Source organism: Pseudocercospora fijiensis (assembly GCF_000340215.1).
Source record: "Pseudocercospora fijiensis CIRAD86 unplaced genomic scaffold MYCFIscaffold_6, whole genome shotgun sequence".
NCBI classification, from domain to species: Eukaryota; Fungi; Ascomycota; class Dothideomycetes; order Mycosphaerellales; family Mycosphaerellaceae; genus Pseudocercospora; species Pseudocercospora fijiensis.
The window spans coordinates 3,906,764-3,923,892 of NW_006921537.1; the positions used below are offsets into that span (position 1 = coordinate 3,906,764).

General features: G+C 46.0%; 5 protein-coding genes across 5 annotated transcripts; 2 read left to right on the forward strand and 3 right to left on the reverse strand.

Moving 5' to 3' along the window:
* Positions 1 to 3,541: 3,541 nt before the first annotated feature.
* On the reverse strand, positions 3,542 to 4,813 carry MYCFIDRAFT_38267 (uncharacterized protein; the record flags this gene model as incomplete). The annotated part of the gene is made up of 1 exon (XM_007929754.1): positions 3,542 to 4,813. The coding sequence occupies one exon, from the start codon at positions 4,811 to 4,813 to the stop codon at positions 3,542 to 3,544; it is 1,272 nt and encodes a 423-aa protein (XP_007927945.1).
* A 21-nt stretch (positions 4,814 to 4,834) lies between these two features.
* On the reverse strand, positions 4,835 to 5,233 carry MYCFIDRAFT_176704 (uncharacterized protein; the record flags this gene model as incomplete). The annotated part of the gene is made up of 3 exons (XM_007930432.1): positions 4,835 to 5,068; positions 5,104 to 5,182; positions 5,208 to 5,233. The coding sequence occupies 3 exons, from the start codon at positions 5,231 to 5,233 to the stop codon at positions 4,835 to 4,837; spliced, it is 339 nt and encodes a 112-aa protein (XP_007928623.1).
* A 157-nt stretch (positions 5,234 to 5,390) lies between these two features.
* Positions 5,391 to 12,554, forward strand: MYCFIDRAFT_38444 (uncharacterized protein; the record flags this gene model as incomplete). The annotated part of the gene is made up of 6 exons (XM_007929758.1): positions 5,391 to 5,674; positions 5,733 to 5,747; positions 5,803 to 5,834; positions 5,897 to 6,604; positions 6,654 to 6,816; positions 12,170 to 12,554. 6 exons carry the CDS (start codon positions 5,391 to 5,393, stop codon positions 12,552 to 12,554), a joined length of 1,587 nt encoding a protein of 528 aa, XP_007927949.1.
* A 1,336-nt stretch (positions 12,555 to 13,890) lies between these two features.
* Positions 13,891 to 14,361, forward strand: MYCFIDRAFT_23545 (uncharacterized protein; the record flags this gene model as incomplete). Its single annotated transcript, XM_007929702.1, has 2 exons — positions 13,891 to 14,068; positions 14,138 to 14,361. Coding segments are annotated over 2 exons (402 nt in total), but the record flags the coding sequence as incomplete, so codon positions are not given.
* Positions 14,362 to 14,718: 357 nt separating this feature from the next.
* On the reverse strand, positions 14,719 to 16,955 carry MYCFIDRAFT_52095 (uncharacterized protein). The gene has a single exon (XM_007929814.1). It carries the CDS (start codon positions 16,882 to 16,884, stop codon positions 14,830 to 14,832), a length of 2,055 nt encoding a protein of 684 aa, XP_007928005.1. The 5' UTR covers positions 16,885 to 16,955; the 3' UTR covers positions 14,719 to 14,829.
* Positions 16,956 to 17,129: the final 174 nt, after the last annotated feature.

The window sequence follows — 17,129 nt, forward strand, 5'->3', positions numbered from 1 at the left end:
TGGATGCGTAGTACCGTCTCTCTTGGGAGCTTGACTGCTTAAAGGGATTATCCGCACCTTTAAAAAGTTTACGTCTAACGTTTTCTAGCTAGCTGCCGCTTACGGGGATTACCCCCGTCTGCTATCTCGCTTAATCGTCCTATATACCCTCTTTCAAGTTCTAGAAGCAACGGAACACAGGATTCCTAAACTTACCGATTAAGCAATATACAGATTAATAGTCGTTATAAGCATTCGATAGGCCGACTAACTAATAATACTACTCAACTCCGGTAATTATAACTCTCGCTTTAAGATAAACAATACAACGCAATGCAATACAACTAGGCATTATAGTCTACGAGCGGCCGCTTAGTAATTCACAGATTGCTTGCCTACTAATCTCTAGTACATTGTTTAGCTACCTCTTCTACGTAGACCCTAGCTTACTAAGATACTCCGCGGGATAGACAAATATACCCGTAGGTAGGCGTATATGCCGCATCTGCAAGCGTAACGTCGGTATATGCCTAGCAACAGCCGCGGCAGCACCTTACGCTGTTAGCAAGGCAGCTTCTAGAAGTCTTCTAGGGTTGGCGTACGGTTAGCCTTAGCGTACGGTATTTAGCACTTCCGCTGCCTCTCTTTGCAAGTAAATAAATCTGCAACTATAGACCCGATTAAGAAGGCGATTAATAATCTAAATAGCTAGGAGAGGCCTAATATTAATGCGACCACTAGGAGCTACAGAGTTAAGCTTTTAACGCTTTCTAAGCGTTAGAGAGGTATCTAGGGTAGTAAATAGGCCTAGTACGAAGATAAGCGGTTACTAAATAATCTAGAAGAGGCAGAGTTAGGTAGATATATTAATAAGTTAACTAATCTAGGCCTACTACTAACGGCTTAGATAGTACGTAATTTTACTAAGTAGGCACATAGTAAGGAGCCTAATAAGAACTAGCCTACTAAGTTTACTAAGAGGCATTTAGATATCCTATCTTCTAAGTATCTTAGTAACCTAGATAAGGTACGGAAGAAGGCTAATTTATAGCTCTCATATACTAAGTACTTTAATAAGCTAAGTACTAAGATAAAGAAGTATAGTATAGAGCCTAAGAATATATATAATATAGATAAGAAGGGCTTTATAGTAGGGGTACTTAGCAAAGCTAGAAGAATCTTTATAAAGTAGGCAATAATAAGTAGCTAGTTAAAGGGGTATATATAAGATAGTAACCGCGAGTAGATAATAGTTATTAGCTATATCTATACTAATAGTATAGTACTACTACCTACCTTAATCTATAAGGCTTAACCTAGCTAGTTTTAAGATACTTAGGTAGAAGATATAGATCTAGAATAGTATTTAGCCTTCTTTACTAGTCTATTTCTACTATCTATAGTAGAGCTACTACTATCTATAGTACTATCTATAGCTCTATATTTATTACCTATTCTATTATATACTAGTAAAGATACTTTACTTAATCTACTATAGCTATTAGGTAGCTCTTATAAGCCTCGTCGTCGCTAGAAGCCTTTAATTACTAAGCTAGTAAAATTATTAAAATGCGCCTATAGGGGATTATATATAGATATACTATATTTACTATCTTATATTAATTAATCCTTTCGTAAGCTATCTCTTATACTAGTTAGACTACTAAAATAACGGATCTAAAGAGGAGTTATTACTTCTAAGTAGTAGTAATAGTACTACTAAGGCATAGTCGTAGACTTAGTTGTCTTCGAGCGATTATAGCTATTCGGAATAGTAGAAATCCGAGGTAATTAGCTTTTATAGAGATAATTTATAATATCCCGATTTGTATACTAACCTACGTAGTTTTAGGGCACTATATAGGGTCGTATAGAACCCTCGAGGTATATATAATTTACTTTCCTAGCTAATCTACTCGTACCTAGATATACGTAAAGATATACTATATAGAGGAAGCTCTAGTCTCTAATAAGTACCGAGAGTAACCTGCTAGGGGTCTTTCTCCTTCTAGAAACTTGGATTCTACTAGAAGCTAGGTTCTAGTTGGAGACTGCTAGGGGTTCTCTAGCGTGCTAGAAGATGTGTGGTCTTTCCTGCCTGTAATAAGATGTCGGATGCAAGGATTTCGGCCCTGGGTCCGACATGTCGAAACGCCTGTCAAGTGAGTGTTTCACCTCGCTTATCGTATCTGGTGAAGGGTAGAGTTACTAGAACCCACCGGGTAGTCTAGGCACGTCCCCTTGGTCTGGTCTAAGGACGGCGTTGGGTGATCGGTCGGATCGTGCGCAGATATCAGTTGCGATGCAGCTTGTGCCATCTACGTGAGTGAAGAGGTATCTGGAGTCTCTAAGCTCTCCTCCCCTGGCTCTACTGTCTCTTCAAGAGCTCATTGAATGACAAGGATATCGTCACATTCGGTAGCGTGGAGTTGCTCCTCTACAGTAAAATGACGTTTAGAACACCAAGCAACGATTGGTCGGGAACAGTACGAGGTCCTGGTGGTTTCCCCTGAATCCAAGGGGGGGAGCCTTCTATTTCCCTTGATCCTAGCCATTTGGGACGTTGCTTTTCGCCTTTGAGAACAAAGACCTTGCTGCCAAGAGTCCGAATGTTAGTTCTAGAAAGGTTTGGACGCCGCTTCGTGAACAGCTCAAACGGTGTGATCTTGTTGGAGACCGATTACGGACGTAGACAGAGTGATGGGTCCATACTGGCGGCCAGTATTTGTTAGGGATGCCGACCGACTGCATTGTCGACTGCAGCTTGTTTCTCCTCGTACGGTTAAGCCTCCCTGCAAGTCTGTTGGCTTGGTGCTGGTTGGTGTCCGTATACTTGATCGAGCTTGATCCCCTTACTCTGCGCGCACGATTTCAGAGAAGCGGATTGATCCTCGCCTGCACGATCTAGGCGTATGCGCTTACAGCGGTGTATAGGCGTCTCATTGTATTCGACAAAGTATTGAACGTGCTCGAAGGATGCGGACTTTTGCTTTGCAGGTACAAGTTCCGCCCGCTCGCTAAAGTCGTCTAGCATCGTGACAGCGTACTTGCTGTCACATCCCCGTCGATAGTTCTGCGATGTCGACATGGATCGACTCTGTTGGGTAGGATGCTGGCCTGATTGCTCCGTCGTGACCGCGTTCCTGCATGCGCCCTTTCACCGTTTCACGTAGTCTCTGCAGAGGTGTGATCCGTCAGGGTCTATTCCATGGCGTGCTTGTCGTTCGCTACTTTCTAAGCTGTTCTAACGACCCCTCTGCGGGATGGCCCATACGCTCGTGCCAGAGTCAGTAGGAGGTTCTGTCTGCAAAAGGGTTGGCTGCCGGCAACTGGCCATGCACATTGTTCAGGACTGCTTACAGAGTGATCCTCTTCCTGAGTCTGTCCGCTTGCTTGATGCTGTGTGAAGCCCCTGCGAATCGCTGCGAATCGGTAGTGTCCAGCATGAGAAGGTTGCTCTTGATTGACGCCGTGAATCGGTACTTCTCTTCTATCTCCTACGTCAGACCCTATGCTTTTATCGCAAGTAGATGCAGTACGTGTGTGCGCTCTTTCCAATCTATTAATATGAATAGTGGGCACCGTACGCCTTCGACCCCATCTCATATAATCTAGATATAGCCCTGCCGATTGCGAAGCCGACGTCTGTTTCACCAGCTCCACCAGTAGCCAGAGACGCCTCCATGAGTCCCGTAGCAGACCACTCCGTCTCTCCAACAAACGTGCTCATCATGCTACTCGATGCGCCACCTTCGCCTTTGACATGCATGCTCGTGCCAGATTTCTTCTGCTCGGATCGAGCGATGCTGATGAAGACTTCTGCAAGAGGTACGTCTGACAGGCATACGACGCGAGTCTTTGCCTCGTATGCCAGATCAATGAGAGTGATGAAACGTCGAACAAAGTCCTTGTCGCTCGGGCCGAATGCGCGGAGGCCAGAAATGAAGATGGTGCTGGTCGACGAGCACAAAGCAGAATAGTCCGCCGATCCGAGAAAGCTTTGGCACAATTCTTCAAAAGTGCCACTCACTACGCTGCGCTTCCCGTCGGAAGTGACCGCAGAAACATCCAAAACTCGAGCACCCTGCACCGGAATCGAGACCTGCCCCAGATGCCGCCCTTGCAGGGCCTCCTCCAACTTCTGATAAAACCTCTTCGACTCCGTCAAGAAGTTCTCATCCCTCTCATACGCCGATGGCAAACCACGCATCCTATAATCCTGCGTCCCACCAACGCGCCAAACCTCGCATCGCTTCTGCACCTCCCGAAGGAACGGCAAAACCACATCCCGATTCAAACCATTCTCATACAGCGCGTCGGGATGCCGATTGCTTGTAGCGACCATGACGCCGCCCTGCAGCCAGATACCCGCAAACAGCCGGGCCAAAATCATCGCATCGGCAATATCAGTAACCTGAAACTCATCGAAACACAAAACCTCGGATTCTTCGCGAATCGTCCTTCCGATTCCCATCAACGGGTCTCTTCCTGAGGATGACGACGAGGAGAAACGTGCGCGGTGCAGTCGAGAATGGATATCCATCATGAATTCATGGAAATGGATCCTGCGGTGGGAAATTTTGGAAGGGAGTGTTGTCGCGAATAAGTCCATGATGCGAGATTTCCCGGTTCCCACTGAGCCATAGATATACAGACCTCGAGGGGCATGGGTAGGTTGGCCGGGGATGAGACTCAGAGTTGCATTGTGACTGCGGAGCAATTCATCTTGGAGAGCGTCTAGTCGTGTTATGAGAGCTGCTTGGTGGATGTCGGGGAGAAGTCGACCGCGCTGGATTAGATGGGCGTAGGCGGTCTGGAGGGCAGTCTTCGACATCTGCCATGTATGTCTATGTTTCTATCGTGTCATATCGTTGTTGATATTGGAAGGACTGAGGTCATAGATCTGGCCTCGGCATTGGATATTGATAGGAGTGCCAAGAAAACGTGGCTGGCAGATCTCTGGGACTGAGGCCTGTACTTTCACTCCTCCATCAACATCGCCGTTCTCACAGCTCTCTGGACAAGACCATCCATGCCAGAAGACGAAGTGAAGTGATCCGTTCATGAAATCTCCTCCATGCCTCCGTCTCTGCCGAACATTATTAGACAGTATGATACGTGCACCAAATACAATGGAAGCCAGATCCTCCCGTCGCCGGGTGGAACTCTTATCAGACCCAGATGTTCCTCCAGATCTCGCTTACTCATGCAACACCTCATCCACACACTGTGACTCTCTCTTGCCACATTCCATGCACAAAATCTGATCTCCTTGGGGCAACATGGCCGGCGAGAGCTCCTCACTCCGGCGCCGTTCAGTAGAACATGCATACCGCGAAGATGTCGAGCTGAAGGAATCTACCAAAGTGTCGCCCCGATCAGACGAGGACTCTCACGATGGCGTTCACAGCATGCAGCTTGAAGGGGTCTGGGGCGAGACAGACAACGACCGGCGTGATATGCTTCGTCTTGGCAAGAAGCAGGAATTCAAGCGGAACTTCTCCTTCTTGAGCGCGCTGGGTTTCGTGTCGGTCTATATGGCCACATGGGAGTTTGTGCTGGTCAGTTTATCGGTAGGGTTTTCCAATGGGGGGTTTGCTGGCCTTTTTTGGTGCTTCATTACGACGGTGACTTGCTATGCCACGATCGTCGCCAGTCTCGCGGAGATGGAGTCAATGGCCCCTACGGCGGGTGGGTGAGTCTGCTGAATTCATCTGAAGCCGGTCATAGATCCGTCGCTGACAGAGTTGCAGACAATATCACTGGGTGTATGTTTTCTAACCTTGGCAGACGAGGAGAGGAAGCGCTGACGTGTATTTAAAGGAGCGAGTTTGCGCCGCCTCAGTACCAAAAGAGTAAGCCTAATGCATCGCTTGTGTTGTGGAACTTGAACTACGTGCTGACTTTCTCCATTCAGTCATGTCATATGCCTCTGGCTGGATGAGTACTCTAGGTTGGCTAGCAAGCGTGGCAAGCAGTACCTATGTGGTAACCACCCAGATCGAGGCGATGATACAAGTGACCAATCCGGAATATGCCTTTGCGAGGTGGCAGGCTACACTCATTATGATTGCATTCACTGTGTTGACGATCTTCTTCAACACGTGGGGGGCGCCTGTTCTGCCTGGACTGGAGGTTGCTTGCCTGGTAGGACATCTCGCTGGATTCCTCGTTGTCCTGATTCCACTATGGGTACTGTGCCCCAAGAATAGCGCCGACGATGTCTTGCTCCACTTTGAGGATAACAGTGGATGGGGAAACATCGGCACAGCATACTTGATCAGCCAAGTCTACGTGATGTACTGCAATCTGGGCTCCGACTCAGTGGTGCACATATCCGAGGAAGTGGAGGATGCTTCATTCATCGTTCCACGAGTCATGTGGTGGTCGTACTTGGGAAATGTCGCAATGGGAATCGTCATGTTGATCACCATGCTGTTCTGTATTGGACCACTAGACTCGGTGCTTGAAGCAGACATTCCATACTTACTGCTCTTCAACAATACCGGAAGTCCTGGGTTGTCGATTGCACTGAACGTCATCCTCTTCTTGCTTATCTATGCTGGCAATATCACAGCCCTAGCCACCTGCGCCCGTGAGGTCTTTGCATTTGCTAGAGACAAAGGTAGGTCTTTCGCCAATAAGCTTGGGACTTGACTGACACGACTTCAAAGGACTACCTTGGTCTAAACAAGCCGGCAAGATGGATAAGAAGTGGAATGTCCCATTCAATGCCGTCTATATCACCTCAGTCGCGGTTGTGCTTCTGTCGCTCATCAACATCGGCTCGACTCTGGCTTTCAACATTATTGTCTCTTTGTCGCTACTTGGGCTTTTGTCGACTTATACTTGGAGTGTATGCCTAGGTGTCAGGGTCCATCACGTGCCTGATGCCTAAGGCTGCAACTGCTGCACTCCATCTTCGGACTTCTATATAGATTAGTCCTTCTTCTAATATATCAGTTACATCAAGTAGTTATAAGCCCCCTGCGTTTCTAACGTATTCTATACGTTTTTCTAATAGTTAATCCGACTACTACGTAGATAGCGCTCGTTACTAAAAATTACGCCGATACTAATATCGTCGCCGCCGCCGCTACTCTCGAGTATTCTAGTAGGTACTAGTCCGACTCGAGTCGGTTACTATTAGTGTTAGCTGTCCGCTATATTAGTATTAGCTATCCGCTATACTAGAACGTAGGCGCGCCTATCGGCCGCCCCTTAAAACAAGTTTATAGTCTCTTTCTATATTGCCGTCGCTATTCGTAATAGCTCCCCCTACAACTACTAACGCTTATATAAGTTACATTCCTAAGCTAAAGAATAAGGAAAATTACCTATTATAGTCTTATGCCGCTAAGGGTACTCTTAAAGATATATAGGTATAGCGCTATATCTAAGGGACCCGCCTAAAGCCTAATATTAAGTTGTCTTCTAAAACTTAGTTAGATTTTGAAGACCGACAAGATAAATAGGAAGCAAAAGATCAATTAGCGCGTACGTAGATCTTTACTAACTATATCGCCGAGGTTTAGTAGTCGTTACTTAGTCTCGCTATATCGTAGGAAGTATAGACTTACCTATATAAGAAATATACTAGTAAAGGTAGGTCTACTAAATTTATGCTCTACTAGGAATATATTACCCTTCGGTATAATAGTAAGGACATTAAGAAGTTCTATAATAAGTATAAGAAGAAGCTTAGTACCTTAAAGGATACTAAATTAGCTATTAGCTAATACTAGGCTGTTTATATGTTTATTATATAGATCTCTCTATTCTACGAGGCTTTCGTACAAATACGCCGAGAGCAGATACGCGCCTCCGAATATACTATTAACAATAATATACTTAACAATATTATTAGCGCGTTGCTTAATAAGAATATAGCTTAATTAAACTAGGCCTAATATAACGGCTTCTTTAGTCTTTAACGCTAACTATAATAGTAAGGTAGCAATAGCAATAGCAATAGTCGAGGTAACTCGAACCGTAGCGGTCGTAGTAGCCGCGGAAACAATAATAACGGTCGAGGCCGCGGTAGAAGCAACTAGAGTAGTTATTAGTCTAACCGTAAGAAGTGCGCCTATTGTTAGGGATTACACCCTTCTAACCGATACTATACTAAGTACTCTTACCTAAAGGAGGAAGACCGACTGCGTCGTAAATAGTAGAAGGCTAAGAAGAAGGGGGTGTAGTAATAGCAGCAGCGTAGACTAACTGCTTAGCAGTAATAGCAGCCGTCTAGTTAGGGTAGCTAGAATAGTGCTTAGGGGCTGTATGCGGCTAATGCTACCCTAGGGGTGTTATTAGACCTAAGCCACAATTACGCCTTTATAGCTATAGTTACTATAAGCGACCTAGTTTCTACGGCTCTTACGGCTAGCACTCGTACTATAGATTAGGTTATCGACTTAGGTACTAGTATATATATAGTTAATAACCCTTTATTGCTTATTAAATATAAAGGCTGCTATATCCCTATCCGGTTTAGAGGCAACACGAAGTACGCTACGATAGTTAGTATAGCTTAGATAGAGGTTGTTAATAAGCGTAGTATAAGCAACATAAAGTTGTCTAATACACTATATATGCCTAGTCTAGCAGCTAACCTTCTGTCTACTAAGAAGCTTGCCGATAAGGGTTGTTTCTACCGTAATAATAAGCGTATACTATTTACGATAGTAGAGGGCAATAAGGTTACTATCGCTTAGACATACTATAAGAATAGTCTCCCCTACCTCTATATACCAACCTCTAGTCTAGATAGTAAGGTAGTTGCCCTTTTGTTAAAGAAGGGGGTACCTACAGGCACTATAGATAAATAGCATCTACGATATAGCTATATTTATTACCGCAAGCTACTAAGAATAGAGTCTAAGGGTCAAATTGTTATTACTAGTGCTAGGAAGGACTTCCGCAACTGCGTTGCCTATCGTATAGCTATATTATATAAGGAATACAATCGGCTGCTACGCGTACGACTATCTACGGTCTATTACATTGTCTATATTAATGTAGTTACTATTACTAATCCTAGTCTATTGCAGGAGCGCTATTTTATACTGTTTATATGCGCTAAGTTAGGCTATCGACACGAATATGCTAGCACGCTCAAGTTAGGGGCTGCAGTAGCTATTAAGGACTATCGTGTATATATCCGTATATAGACTAGTTACTCAATCCTAATCTACCGCCTCGATAGAGGGGGTAAATACGGCGGAAATTAGCTATTAAATTAGGCTCGAGACGAGGGCATTATACTGCAAGTTACTATACCTCATTCTTTAACTTAGAATAGCCTTACTAAGGTTAGCAATTACATCGTATATACGACTACGAGAAAGATAATACTATAGGCTAACCTTCTAAAGTCTCTATAGCTATATACTGTTGCCTCCGCTATATAGGTCCTTAATATTATATCTAGAACCTTAGAAGGTCTTAGCCCCTATGCTATTATAGCTAGGGAGCTTAATTAGTCTCGGATATAGCCGCGTCTTTAGCACCTTCGAGCGTATAGCTATACGTTAATTGCCTACGATTATAGTGTTACTCGTAGAAAGAAGATAGATAGTAGAGGCCTAGTTAGCAAGCTAGTTGGCTACGCTAAGGGCTCTATAGACTCCGGAAAATACATAATTTACCTGCCTAATTAATACAAGGTTATTGCTTCTAAGGACGTCTAGTTTATTAAGTTAGAGGGTAACCTTAACCTCCTGCTTCTAGATAGTATAAAGCTATACACTAACACTAACGACTTGTCTAAGAACGAGTTTGTTACCCTTAAGTCTATTATACCGGCTTTGTTTAATTCTATAAGCAACGAGGCTCCGTCGCCTGCCGAGGCTACTAGTATAGTCTAGCGGCTTCTAGCTTAGTAAGAAGAACAGCCTACATAAGGACCTATATAGGAAATAGCTAATAAGGTCGCTAATCCGTTACTAATCGATAACGACCTTCTAGACGTTCAACTACTAGCTTCAAGTAATAAAGATAGCTTTTAGTTAGCCGAGGAAGAGCTAGTATATAATCTAAATACTAAGAAGGGCGAGCTAGGCTAGTTGCCTAAGTTTAAGCGACTAGCTAAAGCTGTTAGTAATCGTTCTACGCGCAAGATACAGAGTAACAAGTCGGCTCGTAACCTGTTGCGTAGCTATCTAGCTAATTGTAGTGTTAAGCGGTTAACTCGACGTATAATAGCTAATATACCGATAGCCTATATTAAGGGTTTTATAGCTTCCTATTATATTGCTAAACAGTCTAACAAGCCTAAGGAGACTATTCCTATTCCGAAGAGCTATAAGGAGGCGACTTAGTTACTATATTAGCTATAGTAGAAGGAGGCCTATAAGGCTAAATACAAGTTACTAATCGACAACTATATATAGGTGCATATATCTCGGTTAGAGGTGCTAGAAGGCAGGAAGGTTGTCCGTAGCTAATAGGTCTTTACTATTAAGCGAGACGCTAATAGCAATGTAAGCCAGTTTAAGGCTCGTTAGGTCGTCCGTAGCTTTATATAGGTTAAAGGATAGGATTATAACGAGACCTATGCGGCTATTGCTAAGCCTTGTACGCTTCGAGCCTTGTTTAGCCTAATTGCTTATTACGACCTAGAGGCTAAGTAGTACGATATTCTAACTGCCTTCCTTAACGCACTTGTTAGTAACAAGCACAAGATCTACGTTAAACAGCTATACGTCTTTAAAGACCGTAGTAGCAAGGGCATGGTTTACCTACTACTAAAGGCCCTATATAGTCTAAAGCAGTTACTAATGCTATAGTACAAAGAGCTTCGGAAGTACTTAAAGAGCCTAGACTTTATTCTAATAATGTCCGACGTCTATATGTTTAAGCACGTTGTTAGCGGCTCGATTATTGTTATCTACGTCGATAATATAATTATTATCGCCTACAGCCTATTAGCACTAGAAGCTATTGCTTAGTTGCTAAAGGAGCGCTTTAATATACGAGAACTAGGCGACCTTTACTACTATCTCGGTATACGCATTATCCGCGACCGTAATAAGCGTACTATCTACGTCGTTTAGAACGCCTACTTAAATAGGCTCTGCGAGAAGTATAGTATACGTAGCCGTATCGGTCTAGCTACTCTAATAGCGCCTCGTTACGTTAAGACATCTATTTAACGCGCACCTAAAGGCTATACAGCTAGTGCCGCCTTTAAGACTTAATATTAGGAGGGTGTTAGCAAAGCCCTCTAGCTAGCAATAATTACTCGGCCGGATGCTTGCTATACTACCGGCCTATTATTACGATTTATTTCTAACCCGACCGAGGAGTATTATACCGCGCTTCTTTAGCTAATTAAGTACCTAGTTAGCACCCTTAGCCGTAGTATACGCTTCTAAGGCAACCTAAACGAAGACGACCTTAAGTTCGCTAGTTACTATAACGCCTTATAGGCTAATAATCTAGTTACTCGTCGCTCTATAGGCGGCTTCTACTTTACTATCGTAGGCGGACCTCTATTATACAAGTCCGGCCGCTAGACGCTCGTTATACTATCGTTAACTAAGGCTAAGTATGTTTAGCTTACTATAGGGGCTAAGGAAGCAGTTACCTTAGCTCGCTCCTTAAAGGAAATTAGTTATAAGAGCTGTATTCTTCTAGTTACGCTCTACGAGGACAATTAGTCCGCTATCGCTATTACTAAGTCTACTATTAATAGCCGTATAAAGCATATAGATACTTGTGTCTACTATATTCGAGAGAAGATTGCTAATAGTACTATTATCGTCTAATAGATTAGTATATATAATTAGATAGCCGATAGCTTTGCTAAGCCGCTTAACAAGATTAAGCACGGCCGCTTTATTAAACAACTAAACCTAGTAGATTGTAAGGCCGCTATTAAGAGCGCTGCAAAGCTAGCTACTAAATACTAAGAAGAAAGGGCCTTTATTTGCTTTGTCTATATAACCTAAGAGTAGTCTAGTTTGTTTACCTGTTTTTTCTGCTTACCTAACACCCCTTGTTTGCTTTGCTAACAGAATGGCTATTGTGTTGTTTGTTTCATTCTATAGCGATATATACGTGCTGAGGGGGTAACTTGGAGTGTATACCCAGGTGTCAGGGTCCATTACGTGCCTGATGCCTGAGGCTGCAACTGCTACACTCCATCTTCGGACTTCTACATAGATTAGTCCTTCTTCCAATACATCAGTTACATCAAGTCTTATATGCTCAGCATTGGCTGTGTCCTTCTGAAGCGCATCAAAGGAGAGCCACTTCCGCCAGCAAGATGGAGCCTTGGACGATTCGGGCTGCCGATCAATGCTTTCGCATTCATGTACTCGGCCTTCATCATCATCTTCAGCTGCTTTCCGACGAACCTTCCCATCGACCTGTCGACGGCCAACTGGGCCCCTCTGGTCTGGGTAGCCGTGATACTGATATCTGTGGTGTTTTACGTAGTATATGGGAAGAAGCATTACACGGCGCCCGTCGAATTTGTAGAAGGCAGGAAAGCAGAGGGCGTCGGTCTGGACTCTGCAGTCGAGCTGACTAGAACGGCAAGACCAAACTCGCACAGCACCGCATTCGACTGAGGAGGCAGAGGGTTTGCTTCAGACAGTGTGAGTATGCTGTGCGATCTTTACAAGAAAGCGCTCGTGGGTGTTTCGGACGACGTGCAACGTCACATGAGCAAGCTCCACCATGGCGTCTCATACGTCGTCAAACACGGCAGTCTATCCGCCTCTGATCACCGAGCGAAGGCATCGCATCCTTTCCTTTGCACGAGAAAGACGATGCTGTCTGTCCACGCTTTCGGCACAATGGCCTAGCTCAATCACTATTTGCGACATCTTGGTATCGCCCATAATAGGTCCAGCCACATACGAAATAGAAGGTCGGCCCGATGCCTTGCCCTGGTCCCGGGATAGCAAAAGCATAGTATCGAGACTCGCGATCAGATTCCTCTGCAGCAAGGCTGTGCACGAATCGCAGTTGAGGAAGCTGTGGAGATGATATCCATGGTATGCCTTGTTTCTTTCTTTGTAGACACCTCCTATTCCAAACTTGATCCTCGTCAACCTTACCTTACTTAATAATGGTAGAGTTTCGAAGAAGCTCGAGAAATGCTATGATGTTGTTGAGCCGCATTGAGGCACTCACCAACGAGGAAACTTGCCGGCCTCCAAAGATTTGGGACGAAGTGACGACCAAGACCAGTCTTGTTGGTGAAAAATATGCCTCAATCAAGTGCTTAGCCCACGTCTTGTGACAGCTTTAGCGTGATGTGGTTCGAACATGTTCGCTCCGAAACGTCGGTTCTTCTCTCACATGGCGAGCAACGATATTCCCAGTTCTGCCAGGGGCCGTTGATGCCGATTTTAAGTAGGATACAGAATTTTGGCTCAAAGTTGGCATGCATGGATTGAGCAATCCATCCTGGTGTCGTTCTTCACAGCCTCACAGGCTTCATGGCTCATTAAAGCAGTCTGGAGTTGCATGGTCGTATATATGAACATTACTCAATTCAAAACGACAGCATTCTCAGCATTCTCAGCATTTTCAGCATCCTCAGCATTCCCAGCAGTCTCAGCAGTCCCAGCATTATCAGCGTTCTCAGCATTCCCAGCATCCTCAGCATTGCATCGAACTCACAGCTCCATCGACACATCCCAGATCAACACCAGCATTTTGTACACACCCAAAAGCAGAACCAACCCAGCAACCCACCTCCTCAAAATGCATCCCACCATCGCCCTTTTCCTCACTCTCCTCCCCCTATTTGGCGTAGAAGCCAAGACCTACCGTGCACCCAGCGGCACAAAATCCGGAGATCAGAAGACAACACCCAAATCCAGTTTACTGCAGATCAACAGGCTCGAAGCCGACACCGCGCCTAACACACAATGTTCCAATCGCGGCGATACCAGCAACGCCGGCAACGCCGCAGGTTGCAACGACTGCGGAATTTCTACTTTCGTCGCGCTTTCAACGGATCCGAGCCAGAATGCTTTGGTCACCGATTGCCAGCAAATGATCGCAAACATCCAGGGCGATCAGGAGTGGACTGTGAATGCGAATAATAGGGTCATAGTTTCTTACGGATCTTGTAAGTAAAAACCCACCCCGGCCGGGTTCATCGAAGTTCGTTCGTCTGACTGACAATCAAACTCCACAGGCTTCTTCAACGCCGTAGCACCAAACGGCGGCCAAGCAAACATCGGCAACGGAGACGTGATCGATCTAGTCAACGACTCGATCGAAATGTTCGCGAAAAACGGCTACGTCAGTGTCAAAGGCGGATATTCTCAAACCGTGACTTCAGCGGGCACAATGCCTTGCGATAATGCTGAAGTCGCGGGCGCTCAACAGGTTCAAATCGATTGGACTCTCACCAGCACGCGTCCGGCTGGATCGGGTAGCGCTAGTGGCTACGGTGGTGGTGCTGGGAAAAGGGGTGACGCTGGGTACCCGGGCCAGATTACCAAGAGGGATGGGAAGAGCTATAAGGTTGTGAAGTGGTAGATACTGGATGCGGCGTCTTGTTCATAGAGCCTAGAGCCGTGGCTGCTGGCCAGTGCAGCCCAGAATAAAAGGTTCTTACAACTTCTACTACGCCGCTCCGAAAAGAGCCCTGTGTTGATCTGAATAGTCCGTTCCCGGTCAGCTTCCGTATGTGCGCGATATCTGGGGCTTAGAGCAAAGACGACCGTCGCGGCCGCTTTGCAATTTCCGCCTGAGACTTTGGGAAACCCAATTATTCGATTACTTCATTTGCTTGCTATACAATCCATTATCTCGTCACTCTTGAGCCGTGGCTGATCGCAGCAAACATGAAACGTACACTTACATACAACTCCAACACGGCTTCTACAACTTGGCTTTGATCTTCGCACCATCGCCATTCGTGAAGTATTCCCTGGCCGCTTCTTTCGCTTTCCCAATGACGCTTGGATCTTCAATTGTGGCTGGGTACACAACGTCTTTGTCAAAGTCGCCATTCAAAGCGTTCTCGACAATCTCTTTCAGACAGCGACGCAAAGTCTTGCCAGAGCGAGTTTTTGGAATTACTCCGGGTGCGGCGATGAAGCCTCCTAAACTCGCGATAGGTCCAATGTGATGTCGCAACTTGTCGTTCAGATCTTTCAATAGACCGTCGGGTGGATTTTGGGTGGCGATGAAGGCGAAAGGTATGTGACCCTTCATGCTATCAGGCATGCCAACTACTGCTGCTTCGGTGATATCTGGGTGGGAGGAAATGGCCTGCTCGATGGCGCCGGTAGACAATCGGTGTGCAGCAACGTTGATCACGTCGTCTGCTCGAGACATGACATGCACATAACCATCAGCGTCGATCATTCCAGCATCACCGGTATCAATCCATTGCCCGTCGAAGCGCTTGAGGTAGCTGCGATAGAACCTATCTTCCTCGCCCCATAGTGTGGTCAATCCAGTGGGTGAAAGTGGCATCGCAAGGACAATATTGCCCATACTTTCCTTGGGGAGCTCCTTGCCTTCGTCGTCAACGATTCTCACATCAAAGCCTGGTACTGGCTTGCCAGCACTTCCGGGCTTGATTGGAAGCGGTTTGTAATATTGTTGGTCGTTAAAATCGAGGGCAGTGCCAGGTAAAAGAGACAGCGATGTCATTGGCGACCCCGACTCAGAAGACCACCAGTTGTCGATCACGGTCGCATTCTCAGCACAGTACTTGCCAACCAGCTCATCGTACATCGTCACGATTGCAGGTTCACTGCGCTCTCCAGCCAAGAACAAAGCTCGGAGATTTTTGAGACCGCCAGCTTCTCCGCGCTTTTTGAAGAACTTGCTCTCTGGGTCGTCTTTACGAATTGCTCGCAGTGCTGTCGGTGCGGTGAACATGGTGTTGACTTTGTTCTCTTCTAAAATCCTCCAAAAAGTGTCTGCAGACGGCGTTCCGACCGGCTTGCCTTCGAACAGAATTGTCGTTGCACCCGCGAGCAGAGGTCCATAGACGATATAGCAATGCCCGACGACCCAACCAATGTCACTTGCCGTGAACAATGTATCGCCAGGACCACAAATACCGAATACGTATCGTACTGTGAAGTTTAAGCCGACAGCGTGTCCTCCGACTTCTCGGACGACTCCCTTCGGCGACCCTGTTGTACCAGAAGTATAAATGATGTAGAGAGAGTCGTTGCTCTTCACGGGTACATTCTCAGCGCGCACACCTCGATCTCGTGCTGACTTGACAACACGCTGCCAAGTACGCTCTCCGTCCAGTCTATTCGTCTCATTCCACCTATGCTCGTCTCTTTGCCAAATCAGGGTCTTCAGTGGTTTATGCTTCGATTGCTTGATAGCGCCTCGGACCATTGGCTCATATGGGAGTGGACCTTTCGCACCTTCAATACCACAACTTGCTGTAAGGATAGCTTTCGGTCTTGAAGCGTCGATTCTCTGTGCCAAAGATGATGCTGAAAAGCCGCCAAAGACTACGGCATGAATCGCGCCTAGTCGTGCAACTGCGAGCATCCCGATCAGGGCAGCCGGTATCATTGGCATGTAGATGATGACGGTATCTCCCTTCCTCACGCCCTCTTCCCGCAATGCACCTGCCAATATGCTGATTTCTTCCTCAAGCTTCGCGTATGTGATGCTCTCTTTCTTGCCTGTGACAGGACTGTCCCACTTGATCGCAACATTGTTGCCATTTCCAGCCTCGACGTGTCGCGTAACGCAATTGTACGAGGTAGAGATTTCGCCGTCGGGAAACCATTGCCAGCTTTGATGAGAAACGCCATCTTTGAGCTTTCTAGTCGTACGCTTGAATGCCGTCGTGGGTTTCTTGTTCCATACTACTTGATCTGCTTGGTGCATCCAGAACTTCTCCGGGTCTCTTTGGTGAGCATTCCACGCTTCATCTTGCTTGTGAAGCGACATGGTGTCTTAAAGTGTATATTCGAGAGGTGAGTGAGTAACGGAGCAACCTAAAGAAACGATACTTACCTTTCCATGCAGCACTCACATGGCTGGAGAGCTGGATCCATCCTCGCTTCGGCAACCTTACGTTGAACCGTCGGCCAAACGGATTGTCGTCGCGCTTTGACCAAGGAGGAGCGGGTATCGCGGGTATCCCCATTGCCCCAGAAAAGTCAATCTCGAAACGGCTAAAGCCGCGAGGTAAG